The sequence below is a fragment of the Tubulanus polymorphus genome, chromosome 3 (assembly GCF_964204645.1).
Source record: "Tubulanus polymorphus chromosome 3, tnTubPoly1.2, whole genome shotgun sequence".
NCBI lineage: Eukaryota > Metazoa > Nemertea > Palaeonemertea > Tubulaniformes > Tubulanidae > Tubulanus > Tubulanus polymorphus.
In genome coordinates this window covers 26,917,006-26,940,118 of record NC_134027.1, presented here as the reverse complement: position 1 = coordinate 26,940,118, position 23,113 = coordinate 26,917,006, and the positions used below count along the sequence as shown (strand labels likewise).

The following is a 23,113-nucleotide window of genomic DNA, read 5'->3' as shown; positions in this document are numbered from 1 at the left end:
TTCACAGAATACTCTTTCAAAACAAGACAAAACTTGCATCAAAAATCTGGTGGCGATAACGTGTTTGTATATAATACTTTCAACACCCAATAATGTGGTCACTTCAATACTCATTAACAATCGATCAATTTTGAGATGGCCCCGTCAACCCATGCGTCAACTATTAAGCTTGACAGCAACGACACTTGAAACATCAAACAATGCAATTAACTTTATTGTCTATTTTATCAGCTTTCAGAAATTTCGAAATGAACTAAGCAGGGTGTTTGCTATTTCACAGGTGGGAAAAAACCTGACACAAAGAAAAAAATAATGTAAAATAAAATATGAATGATAAACAACTCAATAAAGGCAATTTGTATTTTTCTAAACTTTGATAACTTTATTACCGTTATATGAGGAAGACAAATGCCTGATTTGAGGTCACCCTCTAATCGTAGACTATAAAAAATTACAAAAATAAAATGCATGGATTCAAAGCCTGATTTCACTTTCACTAGATTCACCATCAAATGTAGTAAATCAGTCAAGTTGTCATTAATTGTTTCTTCCAAGTAAAATAACCAAAACCAGCGACCATAGCACCAACAGTTAGAGTATAGAGAATCATTTTCTTAGTTTTACTGACTTGTGTTTGATGTTTATATTCGACTAAATCAGCTGGTTTATAGTCATCTATATCTGCCACCTGTAACAACAACAACTCTAATATAGACCACAGTTTGACTGATCAGGTTAATGTAAGTCAACTGTTAGCCTAATGTAGGTTGACAGTGTGGGTCTAGCTGCTGTCAATCGCAAGTGCAACATATGTCACTTGCGACAGAGACAGTCGTGTCGTGCTAGTTCTAGTTTTAGAAGGTTTTCTTTCTTACCTCTGATAAATACTGTCGTAATTCAACCAGTTCTTTATACAATTCTCTCGTGTTTCGTAAAGAATCTTCAGTTTGTTTACAAAGACTTTTAACGCCGGTTCCATCCTACAATTCATATCATAAATACATCATTCAAAACTAGGTGTTGATGTTCTCCTATTTTTAAATGCATCGGTTTGATGAACTGACCTGACCACGTTTTAGTACATCGGGATGAGCTTTAATTTGATCTTTCGCGTATCCTATTGTACTACCGATATAATCTACATGTTTTGCTATATTTTTAACCATGGCCAATGCAGTCGCGCAACTACAAACATACACATCCATTGATAACAACTGATTTTTTTGGTCAAAAGAAATAAGAAAATGATTCAGAATGAAATCCTTACTTGATGTGTTTATTATACTGTTGAGAAGTGAGACTCGATTCTTCCCATTCTTGTTTATGGACGGCTTGAATCGCATCTAAAATTTTCTTCCTTTGTCCGAGTCTTGCAACTCCAATCTAAAAGAAGATTGAATCTATATGAAGATCTAATGTCGAAGTTCTTACAGATCAGAGAATCTTAGATTCCCTGATATTTCCCCGACCCTTTATTAATAAACATTCCCTCCTTAAATTATAGGATATCATCAGTGGCAGCTGTGGTTTTTCTAATAATCAAATATCCACATATTCTGATCCTATGATTCCCTAATGTAAACACCAGCTCATGTAGCTAACACTGACCCCCAACTTCTGTTTGGTCAGAGTTGCTCACCTGGTATGCAGATTTCCCACATGTCAGAGAACTCAAGATCGACTAGTAAATTACCTGTTTGAGGTCGTTATCTGTCATACGTAGAAATGAAGAGAAAGTCACGTGATGTTGATGGAATAAAGGAATATAATCAGATAATTCTAAACCAGATAAAAATAATTCCAATTCTCCGAAGTGTTCTAATTGCGCAGCAGGTCTGAAATAAATTAAACACAAGCCTATAAAAAATCTGTGTAATGAAACAAATGAAATTCACTCAAGACAGAAGCATGGTTAAAACGATTCTGTTTGAGGTCCACAAAACAGCGCGCTAAAGTGTTCCCTTTTACAATGGTTTCCAGCATGTCCCAGCTTAGATATTTATATCAATCAAGATTCATCATCAGATTTCGACGAGGAGCCGAGCCACAGTTAACTTAGCACCTAGCCAATCCTTAGAGGATGGGCATTTTGATAATATGAAACCTGTTTAATACAAAAATTTCACTTTTGCCTACAAGATTTGTATTAACACAAGGTTCCACTGTTAAGGCACAACATGTTCTACAAATCCTCCACTCTTTGTAGATACATACATTTCCAGCGATCCATTTGTGATATTGGAATCGTCAGTTGTAGTCGGGTTCGACGTAACCGGTAAATGACTCCACGGAGATGAGAATCGACCGCTGTAAGTCGATAACTGACAACCAGCATTCCTTAACAACTCCGTAATCTACCAATAGAAATAGGAGATAATAATAATAATAATAATAATAATAATAATAATAATAATAATAATAATAGTACATTTTTATAGCACCTGTTTCATTGAAACAATGTTCACCACCAGCGCTTTTATGATAGTGATACTGAATTAGAGTTCATACGCTTGCACAAATAGATCTTAAAAGTATAAAGTTACCATTAAATAACCAGCACATTTTTATTCCTACGCAAAAACAAAATCGTTCATTTATTTTTTACCTCATCGAAATACTTTGAAGAAGCGATGTCAATAGCTGTATCTTTGTTTGTAGTTTTCACATTAGGATCGGCGTTGTGAGACAGTAGTAAATCAATGACTTTAACATGTCTCCTATAAGTCGCTAATACTAAAGCCTAGAAATAGTTATATTACACATTTTTGTTATGCTAGATCTAAGCATTATATATAACACCAGTAATGTGTTGTTACTGTAAATACTAACAGTTTGTCCTCTATTATCCTGTTGATTGACATCAGCGCCGTGTTCTAACAACGTTTTTACTACATCAATTCTTCCTTCTTTAGACGCGTACATCAATGCTGTCATATGATACCTGAAATAAACAAACTCCAACACTACTGATAATGTAGAGATTAAGGGGCCTAGACAATCAGTTCAAAGTTCATTCAAAATGAAACTTATTTTGACATCGTTAGACCGAGTGCTCATCTGGTGGAACAGATCCCAACCTACAAGACAGGGGTGGATACAGCCAATGGATTTGAATATACTCCTCAAAATTATTGCTCAATGATATGCCAGCGGGGAAGCTCATTAAAGGGGGATATGGGGTTCCTCTGCATGAAAAATTTCAAAAATGATTCTTTTTCCTTGTATCTATCAAAGGCATTCTGAACCTCTGTTAGATTAGGTACTTCTAGAAAATATGTTATTCACATTTTTCTGACTATATTCTGGAATACAACGGAATATAGCTTGGATCCGCCCCTAAAACAGACAATGATAGGATGATGAACGTACCTATCAAAGGCATTTATGTCAGCGTTACTTTCAAGGAGTTTAAGCACACAGTTATTGACGGTATCCTCTCTGTGCGTACAGCCACAAACTGCCATCAGAGATGTATATTGATCTGTAAATAAAACATTGGCACTGATTATCACTAATATCACGAACTCTATCGAATAATCGACTTGACAATAACCTTTATGAAAATTAGCATCAGCGCCCCAAGTGAGCAAGAGACAAACTAATTCATAATTAGCACAACTAGCCGCGTACATCAGTGGCGTCCATCCAGACTTCAATACTACATCAGCATTGATCCCTGGAATATTCAAATACTGTACATCAAAATATTTCAAAAATTGATGAAATTACTCAAATTTCTATCCATACTTTAGATGATTTAGATTTTAGATAGATATATACCTTGCTCCAGATAACTGGTGACCACCTTTAAATTACCATTCATGATGGCCTGTCTTAAATCATCTATTACAAGTCCATTTATAACCGGTTGAGCCTGTACAGGTTGTGGCTTACTCAGAGATTTAAAAACTATCGAATCATCTTGTTCTGTACCGTTTACCTATAAAGTTACAATTATTCCTAATTGACCCGGCCCGCAATTTAAAAAGACGTACCGTACTAATACGCCATCTAGCGATAATAAATTACAGATTGAATTGAATTAATTTTAAATATCACGATTCTTATCCTTACCTGACAATGATTATTCGATTGATTTACTGATTGCGGCTCGAGAGTCGCTTTCCATTTTTCAGCGTCTCCAAAACCGAAATCAAAACCGTCCAAATCATCGTCAAAACTATCTTCAAAACCTCCCGGTCTAAAGTTCCCACTTCGTCTCGACGCCATTTTCAACTTATATTTATAATCGCGATTCGAGGTCAAATCCTCACTAAAGATTGTTAGATAGAAATGTCTAAATATCTGGAAAAAATTAGCCGTTTACGTGCTATTTATAAACAGAATGGTGGTTTAATTGGCTGTTATATGAATCTTTACAGGTATGAATTTCAAAGCGAAAGATTCATTTATTTCAGGAATCTTATTCAATCAAGTTCAATTAAAATGTATTTTATTGATAATGACATTTACTGTGTAATTGATGCAATTATTATTTTTAGAACTGATGAACTGAAATGGGGAGATTTTGTCGGTGAAGATAAATATGGCAACAAATATTATCAGAATAAGACGTATTTCATGGGAAGAAGTCGTTGGGTTGATTATAATAATCAGATCAATACAGATTATGATGGAAGTCAAGTTCCGGCCGAATGGTGAGAATTCTTGATAATAATATTGATAATAATTTATTGTTCAAAAGCGCTTTAATCTCAAACCCTTGTAGAAAATATGTATTCTTTTTAAACATTTAGTAATCATAAGACTTTTTGAATAAAATTGTTTTTAAAGCATGTTAAAAGACTCCACTGTTCCTGAGAACCAAATGTTCCATTAAATGAGATTTTAGGGCGGCCAGTTTATATTTATCAATACCTCAACTTGGTTTCAGGGTCATTTTTAGTAGTTCAAACCTCACGCAGGTCTCTACTAAGGACCAGCACAGTTGAATTCAAAATGAAAAAGACAATACACAATATGTCTTGATGCCAAGTCAGACTCTCAACTATTGGCACTGATAGAAATTATTTCCTTTTTAGAAACTTATTTATCCACAGTTGATTTGGGAATTGAACTTATGTTTGTTTATTTTTAGGCATAGATGGCTTCACTATATAGCGGATGAACCACCAACTGTAGTTCCTCCTGTCAAACACAGATGGTTGATGGATCACGTAGAAAACAAGTCAGGAACTTCAGGAGAATATGTACCTTACAGCACTACAAGACCGAAAATAGAAAGTTGGGTTCCTCCAAAGAACTAATCACTATTTAGAGACTGTGAACTTTTTCTGTAATACGATTGTTGTAGTTTTGTTTGAAACATTGAAATTTTGATAAAACTTGGAGATAGAAATATTCTTCTTCCAAACTGACAAATGTAAATATATTGTTTTTCTAGATTATTTCAATGTAGAAGAATAAATTTATTATAAATGATAAATTGTGTGCGTGTTGTCTTATTATAGAAGGATATCCTCAATTGCTTGAGGTGACAATTAATGACAATGATCGTTTCAGGATCTACCACTTTCACTGGGGGCAGCACGTTACAGTAAAAACGTTTCGAAACTTTCCACCCAATAAAATAAGACTGATAAGTCAATGTGCTCCTGACCACTGCCTTTGAAAACTACTCAGGTTTTTGAAGCGAAGCGGTGGTTTGACAATGATAGTTCTACAATCTGCCACCGTGTGGAAGCACCTGACGGTAGATACGTGGCTAAAATGACGAGTGAAGTCAATCTTAAGAATCAGCAGAACATGGCGTCACAAGCCCCGGGGCTTGTCACGCCATATCTGACATGGCGTCACAAGCCCCGAGTAAAATGCAGACTATATATAATTCACGCGGAACGAAGATATATGTTCGCGTCGAACGGACCACGTTTTTAAGTCCGATACGACGTGTAAAACCTGAATGAGATAATTTCAAGTACCGGTATGTCAATGTGTAATGAATTTCTATTTTTTCTTAACTTATTGTCTAAATATATACTTACTAAATATTGTCTAAATATAATATGTACTTATACGTTATATTGTAGTATTCCGTTCAGTGCAACCACTTTGAAAGAAAATTATATCCCGTTTTTACTTCATAACTATATTCAGATGCATATATATCGAAAGATTTTTATGTAAAATTCTTCGAATATGTTTTTTACAGGTTTCCGTTATGGTGCGAGACGATCAGGAGATCATCAGCTACATTTACATAAGCGATTTTGTATATTTTTACATATGAACAAAATAGAAACAACGATTTATAAACCTATTTCTAAGACTTAATGATTATTGTACTAATTTAAGATAATCAGTCACAATTTTTCATTTATTTCTACGGAAAACTGATCGGGTCCTCTCACGCCATGTAAATTGAAGCTATATTCTGTAGACCGTTTGGGGCCTGACACGCCATATAGAAGACAAATCGCGATTTTTCTAGCAGTATTTGTTTTTTTTTAGACTTTATGATTATGAACAATATATAACTAATTGAAACTAAAGATATGATTAGTGACAATTAATTGCTTCCATAGAAAACTGATCGCGTACTCTCACGCCATTGGGGCCTGACACGCCATGTAGAAGACAGCGTGGTTTTAGGAGCTTTTTGTAACAGTATTTGCTTTTTTTTCTAAGACTAAATAATTGACAAATCATATAGAAGGATTAATCTTTGAACATTTAAGACAATTAGTGACAATTATTCATTTGTTTGTACGGAAAAATCGTTCGGGTCTTCTCACGCCATGTCTCAATTGAAGCTATTCTGCAGACCGTTTGGGGCCTGACACGCCATATTGACTGCAGACCGTTTGGGGCTTGACACGCCATGTAGAAGACAGCGTGATTTTAGGAGCTTTTTGAAACAATATTTGCCTTTTGTTCTGAGTCTAAATGATTGACAATCCACGTAGAATGATAAATCTTTGAATATTTATGATAATCAATGACAATTATTCATTTGTTTGTACGGAAAATCGTTCGGGTCTTCTCACGCCATGTCTCAATTGAAGCTATTCTGCAGACCGTTTGGGGCCTGACACGCCATATTGGCTGCAGAACATTTGGGGCCTGACACGCCATGTGAAAGACAGCGTGATTTGAGGAGCTATTTTTGAAACAATATTTGCCTTTTTTCTGAGTCTAAATGACTGACAATCCACGGAGAATGATAAATCTTTGAATATTTATGATAATTAATGACAATTATTCATTTGTTTGTACGGAAAATCGATCGGGTCCTCTCACTCACGCCATGTCTCAATTGAAGTTATTCTGCAGACCGTTTGGGGCTTGACACGCCATGTAGAAGACAGCGTGATTTTAGGAGCTTTTTGAAACAATATTTGCCTTTTTTCTAAGTCTAAATGATTGACAAACCATGTAGAATGATAAATCTTTGAATATTTATGATAATTAGTGACAATTATTCATTTGTTTGTACGGAAAATCGTTCGGGTCCTCTCACGCCATATCTCAATTGAAGCTATTCTGCAGACCGTTTGGGGCCTGACACGCCATATTGGCTGCAGACCGTTTGGGGCCTGACACGCCATGTAGAAGACAGCGTGATTTGAGGAGCTATTTTTGAAACAATATTTGCTTTCTTTCTAAGTCTAAATGATTGACAAACCATGTAGAATGATAAATCTTTGAATATTTATGATAATTAGTGACAATTATAGGAAAACTGATCGGGTCCTCTCACGCCATGTTTCAATTGAAGCTATTCTGCAGACCATTTGGGGCCTGACACGCCATATTGGCCGCAGAACATTCGGGGCTTGACACGCCATATAGAAGACAAATCGCGGTTTTTCTAGCAGTATTTGTTTTGTGATTATCAAATCATGAACAATATATAACTAATTGAAACTAAAGATATAATTTAATTGCTTCCATAGAAAACCGTTCGACAAACCATGTTTCAATTATTGAAGCTATTCTGCAGACAATTTGGGGCTTGACACGCCATATTGGCTGCAGAACATTTGGGGCCTGACACGCCATGTAGAAGGCTTAGCGATTTTAGGAGCAATATGACTGCAGATCACACTAGATTGGAGCCTGGCTCACCATATATGTTTTTCTAACATTATCCATGTTCTTCTAAGACTAATTGATCAACAAATCATGTGAAATAGATGAATGATTCATTGAAATGTAAGATAGTTAATTAAAATCTTTATTGTGTAAAACTCATTTAGTAGATATATATGTAATGTTTTTGTATTTTTCATATGCTGGCGAAATATATGATTGTTTAAATTGTGTTTCAAAATGTGTGTACACTGCATTAGATTAACAAACAACGATCAATTTCTATTCTGTTAAACTCATTTTAGTGTAAATGCGATGTAATATGTAGTTCTTATTATGTATATATAATACGTTGTAAATCATCTAAGACAAATTAATATCCAACCGAATATTTCAACTTCGGAAGAAAAACCCGCGAGACTTAGTCGACGTTTCATCTCATGCATAGGATTTGATTTTCATTTTACGTTTACCACATGGCGTGTCAGGCCCCAATATGGCGTGACAAGCCTCGGGGCTTGTGACGCCATATGCAGCAGGTCTTAAGATTGCCCTAGATGAAAATGACTGATGCTGTGGAAAAAGGTTTTAAGCTGAATAGAGATCTTGTCAATCCCAATTTTGAGGGATACAAGTTATCTTTAGATCCGATCCCATCTTATAAAGTCTCACTTTCCTCTTGTAAGTTTTTTCAAAGCTTGTTCTAAAAAATATCGAAAAACGATCGACAAATTATATTCAAGTCAAACATAAATCGATTTTCTTTATTGAACAAATTTTCAGGTCCTGATGAATTGAAGCTACAAGAGAATCAATTCTCTTATCAACATGTTAAAGCATTTGCGGTTCATAATCATCTTTTCCTGGATCCGTATAATCCAAATTGTGTGTTCTATATTTCTGATTTGAAACTGATGCAGATTCATGTTGAAAATGTAAGTCTACGCGTCTTAAGTCTTCTTTATTATCAATTCATTCATGATAATTTGCATAATCTTCTCATTACAGGGTCACAGTATCAGTAATGCGGAGATCGTATTTGAATTTCCGGTATCGTCCAATCAGAGACAGTCTACGAATCGACTTCATTCGTGCGTTTGTTTCATGAGTCGTGATTGGTTGAGTTTATCTGACGGTGTCGGTAACCTCTATCTGGTATGGACCGGTAATAGAACTGATGGATTGACTTGGAAGGTAAAATTCACATTATTTAAATAATTGACTTCATTTAAGACTTGGTAAGGTAATGATTATTATGTGTAATATTTTTAGGTATGTTATCGCTGTCGTCCGCTTGAGGACGAAGCGTCATTTATACTGAAGGAATCGATCATGTTCGAAAATGGAGGAAATCATTGCGTTGATTTCATATTGTTACACGTGGAAAAAGTTGATAAAAATGATTCCGATTCTAAATTCCAAACAGTTGTCGAATGGTTATCTGTAGTGAATTCAGGTCAGTTCAGCTTCACGGATATCAGGACCCACAGTTACACAGTCATGACTTAAGTCCAAAAATGATCTTAAATCTTAAGACTGGTCTTAAGTTGTTTAATTGACTATAGAACTGAGTTAATCTTAGATCGGTCTTAAACCCAAGCCATGACTATGCAACTGGCCCCTCAGTTTTAGAATTAAGAACGTCCTTTAATGGATGGATGACCACAGTGAGTTCGAGTTAATGTTCAATTTCAATGAGTTAAACTCTTATTCAAATCTTAACTCAAACCTGAGGAATCGGATCCAGTTCCATCGTATGAATTACTGAAGTTCATTTTGAATTCATTTACAGCTGATAAAGATCATTGGGAATTGTATCGAACTCGGAGACTGACCGGTGCGGCGCCTGTCGATTATATCAGTCTTCAAACAAACGGAAAAGCGATTTACGTAGCGTCTGAGAAACCGTTCAAAATGACGTACGATTCACTGAAACCGATTACCATCGAAGAAAGAAACATCGAAAAATCTGGTATGAATTTCATCGTTGAGTTTGAAATTTTGAGCTGAATATCGTTAAAAATTCAATAAAATGCTGTCTGAATTTATGTTTTTAGATAAAAAAGAACGTTCCGTTTATAAATGGCATCAAACTGCGGAGGATTTAACGGTTTACTTTAATCTACCTCGAGCTTACCAAAAAACCGAGGTGAAATTCAAACTAGTGCCTGATTATATAGAGTTATCAGTGGATGATGATGAAATGGAGCCGTTGTTGAACGGAAAGCTGTTTAACAGTGTCGATGTGGAAGCTAGTACGTGGACGATTCAAAACAATAGGTTTGTTTTTTTCTAGCGCAATAACCTGTAATTCGAGTTGTTTCTGAAGAGATCTCGGGCTAAAACCTTGGGCTTAATTCTATTGATTCAGTTGCTCAGTCAAGCCTTAGATTTAACCCTCTCAGGTTGAGTCCAACTTAGTTCTATAGCCGACCTCAGAATAATTTTCAGACCTATGTTTAAATGAACCATGAATATTACACGGCGTGTATCGATAATTTACTGCGTGTTGAATACAAACTGTTTTGCTTTAAAATTCAGGTTAGAATTAATTTTGGGAAAGAAAAGTGAAACATTGTGGACGACAGTAGTTGAAGGGGACGAACGTGGACAACTGGTAGAAAATACTGAAACTAGTGACCGAATGGAAGAGGTAGGTACCCCCCTCACCTCCTCTCACCTCCCCTCACCTCCTGGTACCGGTAGTTTAAGGGTTCATTACGAGTGATTTATTTCTATGTAGGATGATGAGAATGAAGATGATGATAAAAAGCCGTATAACGCACAAGAATTAGAGGATTGTGATAATTTTCCCGATGAATCGTCTGCATTAGTGAGAATTGATGGTGAAACTCATGTTAAAACTCATCAGGTAATTATTATTTCAGTCAGATTTAACCTTATATTTAATATTTTGGGTCTTCTATATTCATCCATAGATTCACTGAATCATCCTCTTGTACATTCAGGAATCTAGAGATTCACTGGATAATCCTCTTGTGGATTCAGGGATCCATAGATTCATTGAATCATGTCAAATGCGATAATGTCTTTGACTTATATTCTAGGCTGATCTGGCAAGTCATCAGTGGTTGTTCAACACGAGATTATCCAATCAGAAAACATGCGCGTTATGTCTACGCCACGACGTCGACGGTATCGTATGGCAACCGCAAGATAACGTCGACATTGTTGAATCGCCGTGGATACACGTAGGGACGTTTAACGCCCTCGGATACGTGAAAGCTTCGAAAACGCAGAATAAGTTCACGACGTGTTCGCCTGATTTATCGTTCGCCGTGTTATGTGACTGCGTTCGTCATGTTTACGTTTATAGACAATCGTCGCCGACTTTGACTCCTTTGAGAAATCGTAAAACGGGGAAATCCGTATCGGCCATCGCTAAGCAACAGTTAGTTACGTTAGAATGTACCGATACGATTCTAGGAATGCAAGCGACCAATGATAGAATATATATTCTCACCGCTAAACATTTATACATGATACAAGTTAATGAACAGTCGCTGTGAACAGGAACAGAAGCAGCAGCTCCTATCTAACAAATAAATCGTCTCTCAATAATTCTCCTGTTGGCTCAAGATTCGTGTCTTGGATGTTCGCGCTTGGTTTAATGTGGTCCTGTTGTTTTGCGCAAACATGCCCAAAAGGAACTGCTGGTCAGAGGTTGATAAAGTTCTGGACTTGCCCATTCTCTACACCCATCATCCCCCCCGGGCAGCTTTAATCATTGTACCAATTTGATTGTGATAAAAAAGATAAGTTACTATATGAAAAACCATCTCAAGCCATGGGCTCGGGTCTTGTTCAGCCCGTGTTGTGTACTACCTGCAACTGTTAGGGTGGAGATTGTTTGAATGTTCCTAAGCAGGAGACTAAAAACACCTAACGAACAACAATACAATAAACTTTATAATATCTCACAAATTTATTAACTAATGTATTATCTATTACAAGAGATCGCAGTGTGGTAGATACAGTATATAATTTAACAAAAACAAGTTGCCCGAAAAATTACAAATAGTTACGACGATCTCTGAAACAGTGTTTTATCGAATCACTAGGCATCAATCGGTTATTGTAGTGTTAGGACAAAACGTTTATTCGATCTAAATTCAGTTGATCCTTCACGAACATTTTAAACCACACGAACCACATCCAATTCACACCTAAAATTAATTTCCAACCGATACAGCTTCAATATATTGATGAGAATTCTATCAGGGGGGTGGATTTAGGGGCTGGTCTCGAGGGTCCGCACCCTTGCCTTTACATGGAGGTCGTCCTTTTTGTCCAGACAGAGATCGTTAAAACCTAAAAATTTAACTCATCCTCTCGGAAATTGCAACCTTTCAGATTCTTTTCTTTTCTTCTGGACCCGGGCCTGCAATTTTCCTAGATCCGACCACCCCTGTCTATTTCTAATATCTGAGAGACAATCTACGCACAAGACTTGTAGTAGATAAAGGATTAAAGAACTTACAAATAGATGCTGTACTCAAATAAAGCAGAACTTAAGCTGCTGTCTGCAGTCACGTGTTAGTGTTTGAAGCAGAGGTGGCATGCACAGAAAAATGTGAATTACTCATTTTCGTTTAAACATTCAAATTCTCATTAAAATATGCTTCAAAATATACAGAAAAATATTTCACTGAATCGCACATGTAATATAATGAATATTAGTATTGATTGACCCTCTCGCCGTCCTCTCAATGTCAGTACACACAAGTTCTCACTTGACATTCATCTCCGGTTCTTCTGCTATCGCTGCGAACTAAGCAGCAAAAACAGTTCATAAATATAAAATTTAATATTTACAAAATTCACAGCACTACTTGAAAATATATCAGGGAGGCGCTAGAGAACCTCCCTGAAAATATCAACCAAATGGGAGCAACTGAAATACCCAGTCTACAGTTATACAGTTTTCAGTCTGAACTGAAAACTTAGTCTTTGAAAGTCTTTGTGATGTTAGAAATTCACAGATTTGACTGCATTCAGTGTTACAGTTGTATCAACATGATACATAATAATTTCATCTGAAACACTCTGATTCCGCTAACATCAATTCAGGCTGATTTAATACAATGAAACCTCTCAACAAACTTCTGGAAACCTGAAAATCTGTTCGTTATAACTACTAGTTCTATATACCGCAGAACTTCGTTAATTACAAACTTCAGACAACCAGAAACTCTGTTCATTAAAAGCGATCTAGTTTTTGTTATATCCAGTACGAAATTCATTAAATTGTCTTTAACTTCACTCGTTATCTTAAGTTTGTTTTATCCCATTTATCGTTATATTCTAGTTCATAATAAACACGCTTCACTGTTAAAACCGACCAAAAACATGCAGGACCCAGTTCCAAAGTTCTCATTTCAATATGACTCTCAAGTTACCTAAAGTCAAACGGAACTGGTTCCTCATTTATTTGGTCCTTGGTCGATTTTCTTCGACGAATCGATGTTTTTACTACAAGATTACAAAATTACAGCCCCTGAGTGTCGTAGTCATTTTCAAAATAAATCGGTTTCCGATTCGTTGATAGCAGCAGACGCAGACGTCGTCTGCACCCGATAAAATTACGACGAGAAACCGATGAAAATACGAGAAAGAGAGACTAACAACATCGAGGTATAAAAGAGTTATCACGCAAAAGAGAATTACTGTTCAATGCCTTCTTCACTAGAGGAGGATTGCACGTATAAATGTCTACTTCATTTTCATCCATGTTTTACTATCGGTATAAATAGTATTTTTCATTAATTTATATCCATGTCGTCCTCTTCACTGATAGCGCAACAACTTCCATTATTTCCATTGCTCAATTCATCTTCCCCGTTGGCGTTGTTGCTGCTAGCTGCTGCAGATATGATTTGAGATGATGTTTTATTTGTTTGCGCGATGAAATCCCGGCGCTGGTATACCAGTACATAGGCTGCTTTAGTCTGCAATAAACAACAGTATTGTTTACAGTCGGTCAGAGTGATGATCATTTTCACTCAGGAAGGGTCAGTGGTTTCAGATCTTCCCTTTGATATTTACGATGTTACCAGTCATGGTTAGATCTAAAACCAACTTAGTTCTATATCGAATCTAACTTCATGGTTAGATTTTTAACTTTGATGTATTAGGCTGTCATTTGTTGAACGTTTTGGTTGAGGGATAATGAGGAATTTCTAACTGGAATAGGTTTTTCTTGAAATCACTATGAATAAAAGGTAGCCAATTCCTTGGATTAGAGTTGGGCTGGGTTAAGTCTTTGATAATAAATACTCACCACAACAGCATCTTCGCTGGACTGACTGACCGATGAATCATCGAAATAATACCACTCATTTAAGTCTTTATTTTTAGCATAGGCAGTGTCTACAATGTACAACAAACATTCATATCACAAATACACATAGACAGCAATTAACCAGTAACTTAATTATACACTTCATTTTGACTTCAATTCATATCTTTCTAGCCACAAATGTTGAACTGGATCCAGTTCCGCAGTTGTGAGTTAGAGTTTACCCTGAACTCAGGATCCAGTTCCACAGCTGTGAGTTAGAGTTAACTCTGAACTCAGGATCCAGTTCCACTTCAATCAAATCCATGTCAGAACTGTGGAACTGGATTCAGGTTTCTGAGTTTTCGAAAGATTTAAATAGCTCAATATCGTGATAGAATATATAATATACTTACAGTGTCCTCCACCCATCCCTCCGTAGTGGTTGACAACACCTAACAGGTCATACAAGGCAGGACCGTGATTTGGGTTTATCAGTAGTTTCTTCAAATTCAATCCTCTAAAAAACATCGAATACGCTCGTATAAGAGACATAATGAAGATTCAATCGATTCAGATATCAAGAGTAATATTGATTCATACTTGACTGGAAATTCCACAAACGTGTCTAATTTATCGCGTAAATATCGATTATATGAAAATCGTTTTAAATGGATGACGAGAATATTCGGCAGTTGCCATAGATCGAATTTCTTCGTCGCCTGTTGATGTTTCTTACACGACGGACAATACCACGGGTCGTGTTCACCGAGTTTCTCCATGGTAACGAACATATCCAAACATTCGTTTAATTGGATGACTTGTTTTTTCTGAGTCGGACGCATGTTGACGCTTTCGTGCGTTTCAAATTCCTGTCGTAATTAATAGAAAAATATTCCAGTCAAATCATAAAATAAAGCTGTAATAAAATACTTTCAACGATGAATTTTGTTATTGTGGTTTTTTAAAACCATTCGACCCTTGCCACTTAGTAAATTGAATTAGAAATATAAATTGTGACTCAATATTAGTGAGGACTTCAGTAACTTATCCTAATGATGAATACACTTAGTAAATTGAATTGAAAACACAAATTGAAACTCAATAATAGTGAGGACCTCTGTAATGTGACAACTGATTAATGAGATGACACAATCTGACACAAGTTTGATGATGTTTAAATGAATTACCTCTGCTGCATTGATATCAAAGAATTTGGTTTTTGCTTTCATGTTCCAATCGACGGCTATGTAGGAACGGTCTGAAAATCAATCATTCAACAATTCAAAAACTGGCTACTTCTCCCCATTTACAGTCTCATAAATCATGGCCTGGTTTAATTGACTGGGTATCAAAGTTACCCCATTGGGTTAAACCCCTCAACCAGGGGCCAGTTTTATATCAAACCCAGGGGTTAACTATATTTTAAAATGAATTAGCCCTTCGGGTAAAAGATAACCACCATAGTGACAATGAGAAACCATGGTAATAACTGACAAATTTCAAAATATTCCCAGAAGGGATTAATTTGCCCACATATCTATAGATACTGTTTTGAACGGAGGTGTAACTTGTCAAATTAATAAAATGAAATCTTACTTGAGAAAGTAAGTGAAGAACCGTCATCTTTAATCGGCTGTAATTCCGAACTTCCGTACGAATTCACTAAACTAAATCTAAACAAACGATGATTTTTTTCTTCATCCTTTGAATCATCATCTTCTTCGTCGGACGATTTCTTTTTACCGGTCATATCATCATCATCATTCTCTCCATCTTGTCCTAATTCCATATCTACAGTAAAATCATTCAAAACTTTACACAAAACTTATTTCTACAGTTATCTGTTGTACTAGGTTCTGAAAGAATCCCAGGATAGTTAAAACGATTTTTGATTAGAAATTTAAACCCGTTAATCACTTATTTCAAACATTTGATTTATGATTCAAAAGGTTTTAATTTTTTGAAAATGAAGTCATTTCAACTCAGAACAGCGCTACATTACGGCTGCAGCTTTTAACAGTGTTTCAAATCATAAAACTGGTATAAATCTAATTCAAACTATCATCATTTACCTCCATTTACTTGTTTATCCTCAGTTTGTTTTTCATCTTTTTCTCGCCACCATTCGTCACTATTGTCTGGAACTTTCACATATCGGCTACAATTCAATAAACATTGATTTCAATCACCTGCAACCCGGTTCCTGGACCCCTCACTTTAGTATGAGTCCAGTGTTCTCCATTACAGATTTTAGAGAGGAGGCCACCCCTTTTTCTTTACCAGTAAATCTATTTCAGTTAAAACCTTGTTTTGAATTAATAATTCTATGCCTCACAAATCGCAAAAGCCCTTTCGTTTTTACATCCACCTGTTATAGAATATTTGCTGCCACTACCGGAGTGGATGTTAATATTCTATCAATCCTGATAATTACTTTGAAAGATATTGAGCTAATGTGAAAAATAGAAGATCACAACTAAATTTTCTGTATTTTTGGGGGGAATCGAAAGCCTAACAATAAATGCAGCCCCTTTATAATTCCAGCACATATGGAGAACACTTTAGAGACTGATGATTGACTGCTACTTACGACATTTTGTTTAGAATAATATTATAGAGTACTTCATATGTACAGTTACTACGTGGTACTGGCACTAATAAAGGTGTTCCGAACAGACTATTTGTCGTATGGTTGTACGTTCTCTGAGAGTTTTGATGAACACTGAAACAAAATAACATTCATGAATATTGAGTTTGAGGGGGAGGGGGAGACCGGTTATCTGAATGAAAATAACAGTCATGAATATTGAGTTTGAGGGGGAGGGGAGACCAGTTATCTGAATGAAAATAACAGTCATGAATATTGAATTTGAGGGGGGGGGGGGGGTAGGGAGACCGGTTATCTGAATCAAACTCACTTTCTTTCCCGTAGATAAACGGCAATCATGTTTGTGTCATCGTCAGATTCAGGTGTTTCGTAACTGAATGAATGAAAAAAATATCATAATAATAATTCTCTATAAATAACTACTAATAATGAAATAATCGTAGATAATTCATCATCATTGAAACTTACACGAATATATCGTCTCGTTCTAATATATGGGTCAGTCCATCGTCGATTGAAAAGACTTTATGAAATCTATGGCTATAAACATCAGTGACTATCATCTACAAATAATAATAATAGTAGCAATCATCTCTTACAGAGGCCGAAACCCGTGATCACAATAAAAACTCTTCAATTGCTATCATTGATAAATTCACTTTTCTGATGTCCAATAATTTTCAATCACTCTGTCACATATGTATTAACTATTAATGAGTAAAACCCACGGTTGATGATATAACAGTTTATTCCGACAGTTTCGATGATCTGCTTTTTTCCCGAAGATGAAACTGTCAGAAAATAAATCGTTAAATCATTAACTCTGAAATATATCAGTCTGCCAGTCATGTATTAACTAACTGTGTGCGACCTGAAGCTGAGGCAGTATTAACTCCCAGCATTTCACATTATTTTCTAATTGCTCTATTCTTTTCATGTGTTTTATTGTACGGCCTTCGTCAGTTTTCACTGTTTAGTTTTGTGTTAATTTATTGCATGTTCAGTACTAGGTATGAATGTTATTCCTATAATACAGTGTTACATATATAGAGCTATAACTCTAAATTCAAGTTATCAAGTCAATCTTAGTGAAATGAAAACATTTTTTGGTGACAGTATTTTCTGAGTACAGTAACTCAAGACTGTAGAATCGAACTTACCCTCTCTTGAGGTACATCAGTGAACGCTGATAGTGATTTACATAGATCACGAACTGTTCCCATTTTAGGCACAGTTAATTTATACTGAAAATAGACAAAATCAAATTATCATTCACACTAAACATCAATCTAACAACAACAGCAGATATATCATTTATTTTACGAACCTGTACTGGTTTTTTGACAGGATCCAGTGGCATAAAGAAAACTTCGATTTGACGTTCCTTTTTGATTGGTAATGGCAGAGATAGATAACAGAACGGATCGAAAGTCACTGAAATTTTAGTACATTCCGGACAAACGAGAGTCGATTTGAGTAATCCGTGAAATGTATCGACAATGATCGAATCATTGCGTTTTTGATAGTTAAACCACGCTTCACGTGCCAATTCCTACACAAATATACAATATATATCATTTTATTTATAAATACACATCATAAAATCATGACAATTATAGGCAGGTTTCGATCGGTCTCTAGGAATTCTCTTCTGCTGCATTTGTCTCAACCAGAATACATTCTACCTATTCTGGAATAGCGTAATGCGTAAACCTGATAGAAGCAGAATCGATTGATTTCTACAGATTCAAGAATTCTTTTCTGGCACATTCATTTTGATCAGAATATTCTCTATCTATTCCAGAACAGTACCGTATATACAACCCGTAAACCTGATAGAAGCGGCCGGTAGAGAATTTGTTATTCAGGATTGTGATTCCTAAACAAGAATACCTTCAATTGAAACCTGCCTTAATTTGAATATAGTGTTTAATCATTGTTTACCTCATCAGGGCGGCCATCATGATCTTTTTGTTCGATATATGGTTTCTTCTTGATGCGATTCAAATCTTCGTGTAACCCGTCGAGTAGAAATGCCATCAACTCCTGTGAGTCTTGTTGCTGATAGCCCGAAAACTGAGGTGCAAATTTACCCACAGCAATCTACAGAAACATGACAATCAATATATAACGAACCAACGATAGAGAGAATGAGAATATTCCTATAATTCAACAGGGTTCATTGTGGCTGCAGTGTAGATGCCAGGGTTCTTATAGATCAGGGAATCCGAAATTCTCTGATTTCCCAAACCCTGGGACCAGTTGCACAGTCATGACTTAGTCCAAAAGTGGTCTTAAATCTTAAGACTGGTCTTAAGTTGTTAGATTGGCTGTAGAACTAAGTTGGTCTTAAGTCTAAGCCATGATTATGCAACCGGCCCCTGAAGATAAGATTCCCAGATTAAATGAATTAAACACAAGATATCCTCAGTAAGGGCGGCTATTTCGGATGAAGAGGTTCATTGTGCCACTCAACAACAAGACACCGAATATAGTCCATATTCTTTACTTTCCCCGAATTACAAGGAACAAGTCAGAATTTCCCAACATGGAAAAATAAATCCTGAATTCCCTGAGTTTCATGCAACTATAAGAACCTTGGCCCTTAATGTCATTGTATGAAAATCCACTGCCCATAAAGAACCGTAATTTAGATTATCAATTTACCTTAAAATTCCTGGGTACCGTGTAACTATATTTTCCCGACCACATGTTACGTATTAACTCAACGTAAGCCTTAGCGATTTCACCTTTCATCCCCAGCGGATTATCGTAATTCAACTCATCTTTCCAGTGGTCGCTCAAGAAGAAACTCGTTAAATTAGTGACGTTACTCAAACACTGTAAATCATAAATAACCACTGATTATTACCTCAAATAAATGGGAATGTTCTTCACAACAGGTTTTAGACGGGCAGCCACCCCTATAATTTTTACATCCACCATCCTAAAAATCAGCTACTCCTTATAAAATATCTACTGCCCAAACCAGAATGGATGTTAATATTCTATCAATGCTGATAATTGCTTTGAAATATATTACACCAAAATCAAGCATAATTTTTTGTATTTTTCAGTAGCCACGATGTCCATCAGTTAAACAATGAATGCAGCTGATTTGAAATACAATCAGCATAAGGAGATCACTGAACTTGCCTGTAATGCTGAATTCATGAAACAGGTATTGCCCAGATTACTGAGTCCACAAAGTCCGGGTGCCGATGAACTTTTAGTGTTACTGACATCAAATGAACTGTAGTATGAAGACCCGTATCCTGAGTAGTTATTATAAGAACTCGTCGACCTAAAATAGATAAAATATCAGTTTTTAATCCGATCACGGTCAGTCTGTCGACCGTTTTGCCCGAGGGGATAAAAAAAGCGCGTTAAAATGCAAGTTGGTGACTGCAGGAAGAGGTATGATTACTAAGCAGCACTCACCTGCCAGGGGAGGTACTGTGAGAAGTAGTGTCATGACTTGTAGCTGCTGATGCGGCTGCTGAACTAGATGATGACGATGTACTGTATGATGATGTACTATAAAAGCCAAATGATTATTAAGGTGAATAATGATGTTATTGAAGCAAATCTGAAATCTACAGCTATATGTCACAAAAAGCAGGAATTATATTAGATTTTATTCTGAACCAAGGTTGGAGTTAATCTGAGATACTAAACCTCAACTAACTCAAACTGGGACCAGAAGAAATCCAGAAGAAAATGATTGATTTTCTGTTCGGGTTAGACAAGGTTAACTGTGATTAAAATACACAAATTTAATGAATTTTACCTTTTTGTTTGACGAGGCCAAGTTCCGTCATCATTCTTTTGTTCGATCACAATTGTCTATAAATAAACACGATAATCATCAGGACATTTCCTTTTTTGTTGATAAAAGTTCGCAATCTTTTTTCAAGACAATGCTAAATCAGACATGACCCCCGGAGGAGCGTATTTGAACTTTGCTATTATCTGTACGCAATTATTGACAAATTTCATTATTTCTTATCATATTAAATATGGTTTATAAGATTTTGATAAGATCTCTCTACCTGTCCTTGGTATAACCCTGCATCTTGTAATGTATTATCTGGTTTATTTAAGTGTTCGTAAGTATTGCTCATGTATTTATTCCACAATCGAACGTCTTTATCCGAACCGATGCTGTATAAATTACGCATCGCTTTCTCAATGTCATCTGAAAATATATAGTTTTAAATTTCTTATTATCTGCAAAAGATCAGATCTAGGATTGATTTTTCTTTTCTTGATTCTCTGGACAGTACTCTGCACAATGTCACACAATTTCCTTATCCTTGCCAATTGTCTGAGGGGTGCAGGGTGCAGGCTGTCTCACCGGGAGGGTATTCAGACAGCAGTGTATCTGAGGGTGCAGGGTACAGACAGTAGACTGTCTGAGAGGGTGCAGGGTACAGACTGTCTGAGGGGGAAGTGGTGCAGGGTATAGATTATCTCACAGGGACAGGGAGGGTACTGACTGAGGGGGCGGGTACAGACTGAAGGGGCGGAGTAACAGACTGATGGGTGGGGGAGGAGTACAGACTGAGGAGCGTATAGACTGATGGGTGGGGAGGAGAGTACAGACTGAGGGGGAGGGGTTACAGACGAATGATTGACAGTATTTTACCTATAGTATCGACGCGACTAAATTTCTGAGTTTGAACTTTATCCAATTCATTGTTTTGTACGAGTTTCAAATCCATCAGATAAACTTCTACTTTACATTGTTTGACGAACATGCCCTGTTCGATCACTTTCCTGGCGATCGGGTCCTAGAAAAAATAAGACAACGTATGCAAAAACTAATTGGATTCAAGTGATACATCGCTCGAAGTCACTTCAAGTGTAATATTGAAAATTCCCATGTTAGGACAGGAAAGCTTTAAATGTGAGTTAGTAGAAGTAGTTTATTCAATGTTTTGAATCAATCCTAGTCATCTTGAGGGATACTTTAATTTTTGTAACATTATCATTCCTATAATATCATTGTAACCAAGAATCCAGTATTCCTATAGGGATAATAGTAGAAATGTTGAAATAAACTACATTAGCTCAAAGAAACTTTTGACTAATTCTACAAACTTAAACTGTGGGATTTCATATATCTTTTCAACGCGAGTCTGTTTCATCAATAGTTTTAATACTATTAAGAACCTACCTGTCCCTCCATTACTGTATACCAGGTTACTAATTTATTCCATCCCTCGGTAGGAACGAGTAGATAATCTAACTCATCGATTAGATGATCCTTTAAATCGGACGTTCCATCTAAAAACAGAAATTATAACAATGAAAGCGGTTAATAATTCAAACGATTTCACACAATATGAATTTAGATTTGTAGAAATACCTTTTAGTAAAGGACTATTGTCGATAGGACCGGGATAGACAACTTTATCGCCTACTAAACTAGTATCCCAGTTATCGAAACCGACGTATTTCTTCCATTGTTTGTACCATTTAGTATCGATCAGATACCTATAAAATAATCAAATAATAATCATGATTGTAATTTTCTTATATGGCGCCATTGTACTAATTGAAATTATAATCACAGCCCTTTAAACAAAACACTTAAATAAAAGACAATAAAACATTGAGATCGAGTAGATAAGAAAGAGATCAGATATTAATCACACTTCATAAGTAAATCTTCTTGAAATAAATTGAAATTTAATTCTTCATTTGTTCTTTTAGTTTTGAGTTGAGGTTTAAGATAACGTTTAAAGTATCCAATAGATGTAGGCTTTCCCTGAGTTTTGAGAGGTTAAAACAGACATTCATCTAAGCATAATCAATTCAAATCACTGAATCAGAAATCAGTCATCATTATCTAATGCTCGCTAAACTCCTGATGCCGATATGGAGCAGCATTACTCTATCTAGTCTCGCGTGCCAGAGGATGTGTTGTCGTATTTAAAGTGATATTTCAGTGATATTTTCTCGAGTAATCGGGTCTATATCAATATGGCTGATTGTATCAATGATTCACGTATATTTACCACGTATCTCCTTTCTGTAAAGGCGTCTTTAAAAAGGCTGCAATTTCATTCTTTTGCGTATCGCAATCGGGAGGACCACCTTCCGCCATGATGGGTGAGAGACGTCAATGGAAACTCACAATGACGTCA

At 36.1% G+C, this 23,113-nt stretch overlaps 4 protein-coding genes across 5 annotated transcripts; 2 read left to right on the top strand and 2 right to left on the bottom strand.

Annotated features, from left to right (window-relative positions):
• Positions 1-393: 393 nt before the first annotated feature.
• Positions 394-4,230, bottom strand: LOC141902261 (ankyrin repeat, SAM and basic leucine zipper domain-containing protein 1-like). The gene is made up of 12 exons (XM_074789907.1): positions 4,075-4,230; positions 3,781-3,940; positions 3,554-3,676; positions 3,370-3,481; positions 2,830-2,941; positions 2,606-2,740; positions 2,215-2,354; positions 1,694-1,835; positions 1,268-1,383; positions 1,065-1,185; positions 876-980; positions 394-688 (listed from the first exon to the last, which is right to left on the bottom strand). Exons 1-12 carry the CDS (start codon positions 4,228-4,230, stop codon positions 527-529), a joined length of 1,584 nt encoding a protein of 527 aa, XP_074646008.1. The 3' UTR covers positions 394-526.
• LOC141901461 (NADH dehydrogenase [ubiquinone] 1 alpha subcomplex subunit 12-like) lies at positions 4,198-5,394 on the top strand. The gene is made up of 3 exons (XM_074788707.1): positions 4,198-4,382; positions 4,503-4,658; positions 5,099-5,394. Exons 1-3 carry the CDS (start codon positions 4,294-4,296, stop codon positions 5,265-5,267), a joined length of 414 nt encoding a protein of 137 aa, XP_074644808.1. The 5' UTR covers positions 4,198-4,293; the 3' UTR covers positions 5,268-5,394.
• Positions 5,395-8,599: 3,205 nt separating this feature from the next.
• Positions 8,600-11,998, top strand: LOC141902870 (nudC domain-containing protein 1-like). Its single transcript, XM_074790793.1, has 9 exons — positions 8,600-8,733; positions 8,836-8,987; positions 9,061-9,246; positions 9,325-9,508; positions 9,845-10,024; positions 10,110-10,332; positions 10,594-10,705; positions 10,796-10,924; positions 11,121-11,998. Exons 1-9 carry the CDS (start codon positions 8,610-8,612, stop codon positions 11,580-11,582), a joined length of 1,752 nt encoding a protein of 583 aa, XP_074646894.1. The 5' UTR covers positions 8,600-8,609; the 3' UTR covers positions 11,583-11,998.
• Positions 11,980-23,083, bottom strand: LOC141902868 (ubiquitin carboxyl-terminal hydrolase 15-like). 2 transcript variants are annotated; one of them, XM_074790791.1, is made up of 22 exons: positions 22,985-23,083; positions 22,333-22,460; positions 22,141-22,250; positions 21,610-21,754; positions 21,014-21,159; positions 20,752-20,807; positions 20,403-20,498; positions 20,118-20,265; positions 19,629-19,802; positions 18,906-19,064; positions 18,289-18,513; positions 18,122-18,205; positions 17,430-17,524; positions 17,272-17,334; positions 16,944-17,075; positions 16,426-16,511; positions 15,950-16,144; positions 15,541-15,611; positions 14,954-15,222; positions 14,767-14,870; positions 14,354-14,442; positions 11,980-14,021 (listed from the first exon to the last, which is right to left on the bottom strand). In XM_074790791.1, exons 1-22 carry the CDS (start codon positions 23,071-23,073, stop codon positions 13,836-13,838), a joined length of 2,850 nt encoding a protein of 949 aa, XP_074646892.1. In that variant the 5' UTR covers positions 23,074-23,083; the 3' UTR covers positions 11,980-13,835. The 2 variants fall into 2 exon arrangements, with proteins under 2 accessions (XP_074646892.1, XP_074646893.1); XM_074790792.1 differs by lacking the exon at positions 20,403-20,498.
• Positions 23,084-23,113: the final 30 nt, after the last annotated feature.

Bases quoted from the DNA above. Each gene is read 5' to 3' on its own strand.
- LOC141902868 (XM_074790791.1), bottom strand. From the start codon at position 23,073: ATGGCGGAAGGTGGTCCTCCCGATTGCGATACGCAAAAGAATGAAATT. The intron at 19,065-19,628 runs GTAAATTGATAA...ATGTTTCTGTAG, and splicing joins CGGTACCCAGGAATTTTAAG to ATTGCTGTGGGTAAATTTGC. The intron at 18,514-18,905 runs GTAAACAATGAT...ATATTTGTGTAG, and splicing joins ATGATGGCCGCCCTGATGAG to GAATTGGCACGTGAAGCGTG.
- LOC141902870 (XM_074790793.1), top strand. From the start codon at position 8,610: ATGAAAATGACTGATGCTGTGGAAAAAGGTTTTAAGCTGAATAGAGAT. The intron at 9,247-9,324 runs GTAAAATTCACA...TAATATTTTTAG, and splicing joins CTGATGGATTGACTTGGAAG to GTATGTTATCGCTGTCGTCC. The intron at 9,509-9,844 runs GTCAGTTCAGCT...ATTCATTTACAG, and splicing joins GTTATCTGTAGTGAATTCAG to CTGATAAAGATCATTGGGAA.
- LOC141901461 (XM_074788707.1), top strand. From the start codon at position 4,294: ATGTCTAAATATCTGGAAAAAATTAGCCGTTTACGTGCTATTTATAAA. The intron at 4,383-4,502 runs GTATGAATTTCA...TATTATTTTTAG, and splicing joins TGTTATATGAATCTTTACAG to AACTGATGAACTGAAATGGG. The intron at 4,659-5,098 runs GTGAGAATTCTT...GTTTATTTTTAG, and splicing joins AGTCAAGTTCCGGCCGAATG to GCATAGATGGCTTCACTATA.
- LOC141902261 (XM_074789907.1), bottom strand. From the start codon at position 4,230: ATGGCGTCGAGACGAAGTGGGAACTTTAGACCGGGAGGTTTTGAAGAT. The intron at 2,942-3,369 runs GTACGTTCATCA...TGTTTATTTCAG, and splicing joins GACATAAATGCCTTTGATAG to GTATCATATGACAGCATTGA. The intron at 2,741-2,829 runs GTTAGTATTTAC...AACTATTTCTAG, and splicing joins AGGATAATAGAGGACAAACT to GCTTTAGTATTAGCGACTTA.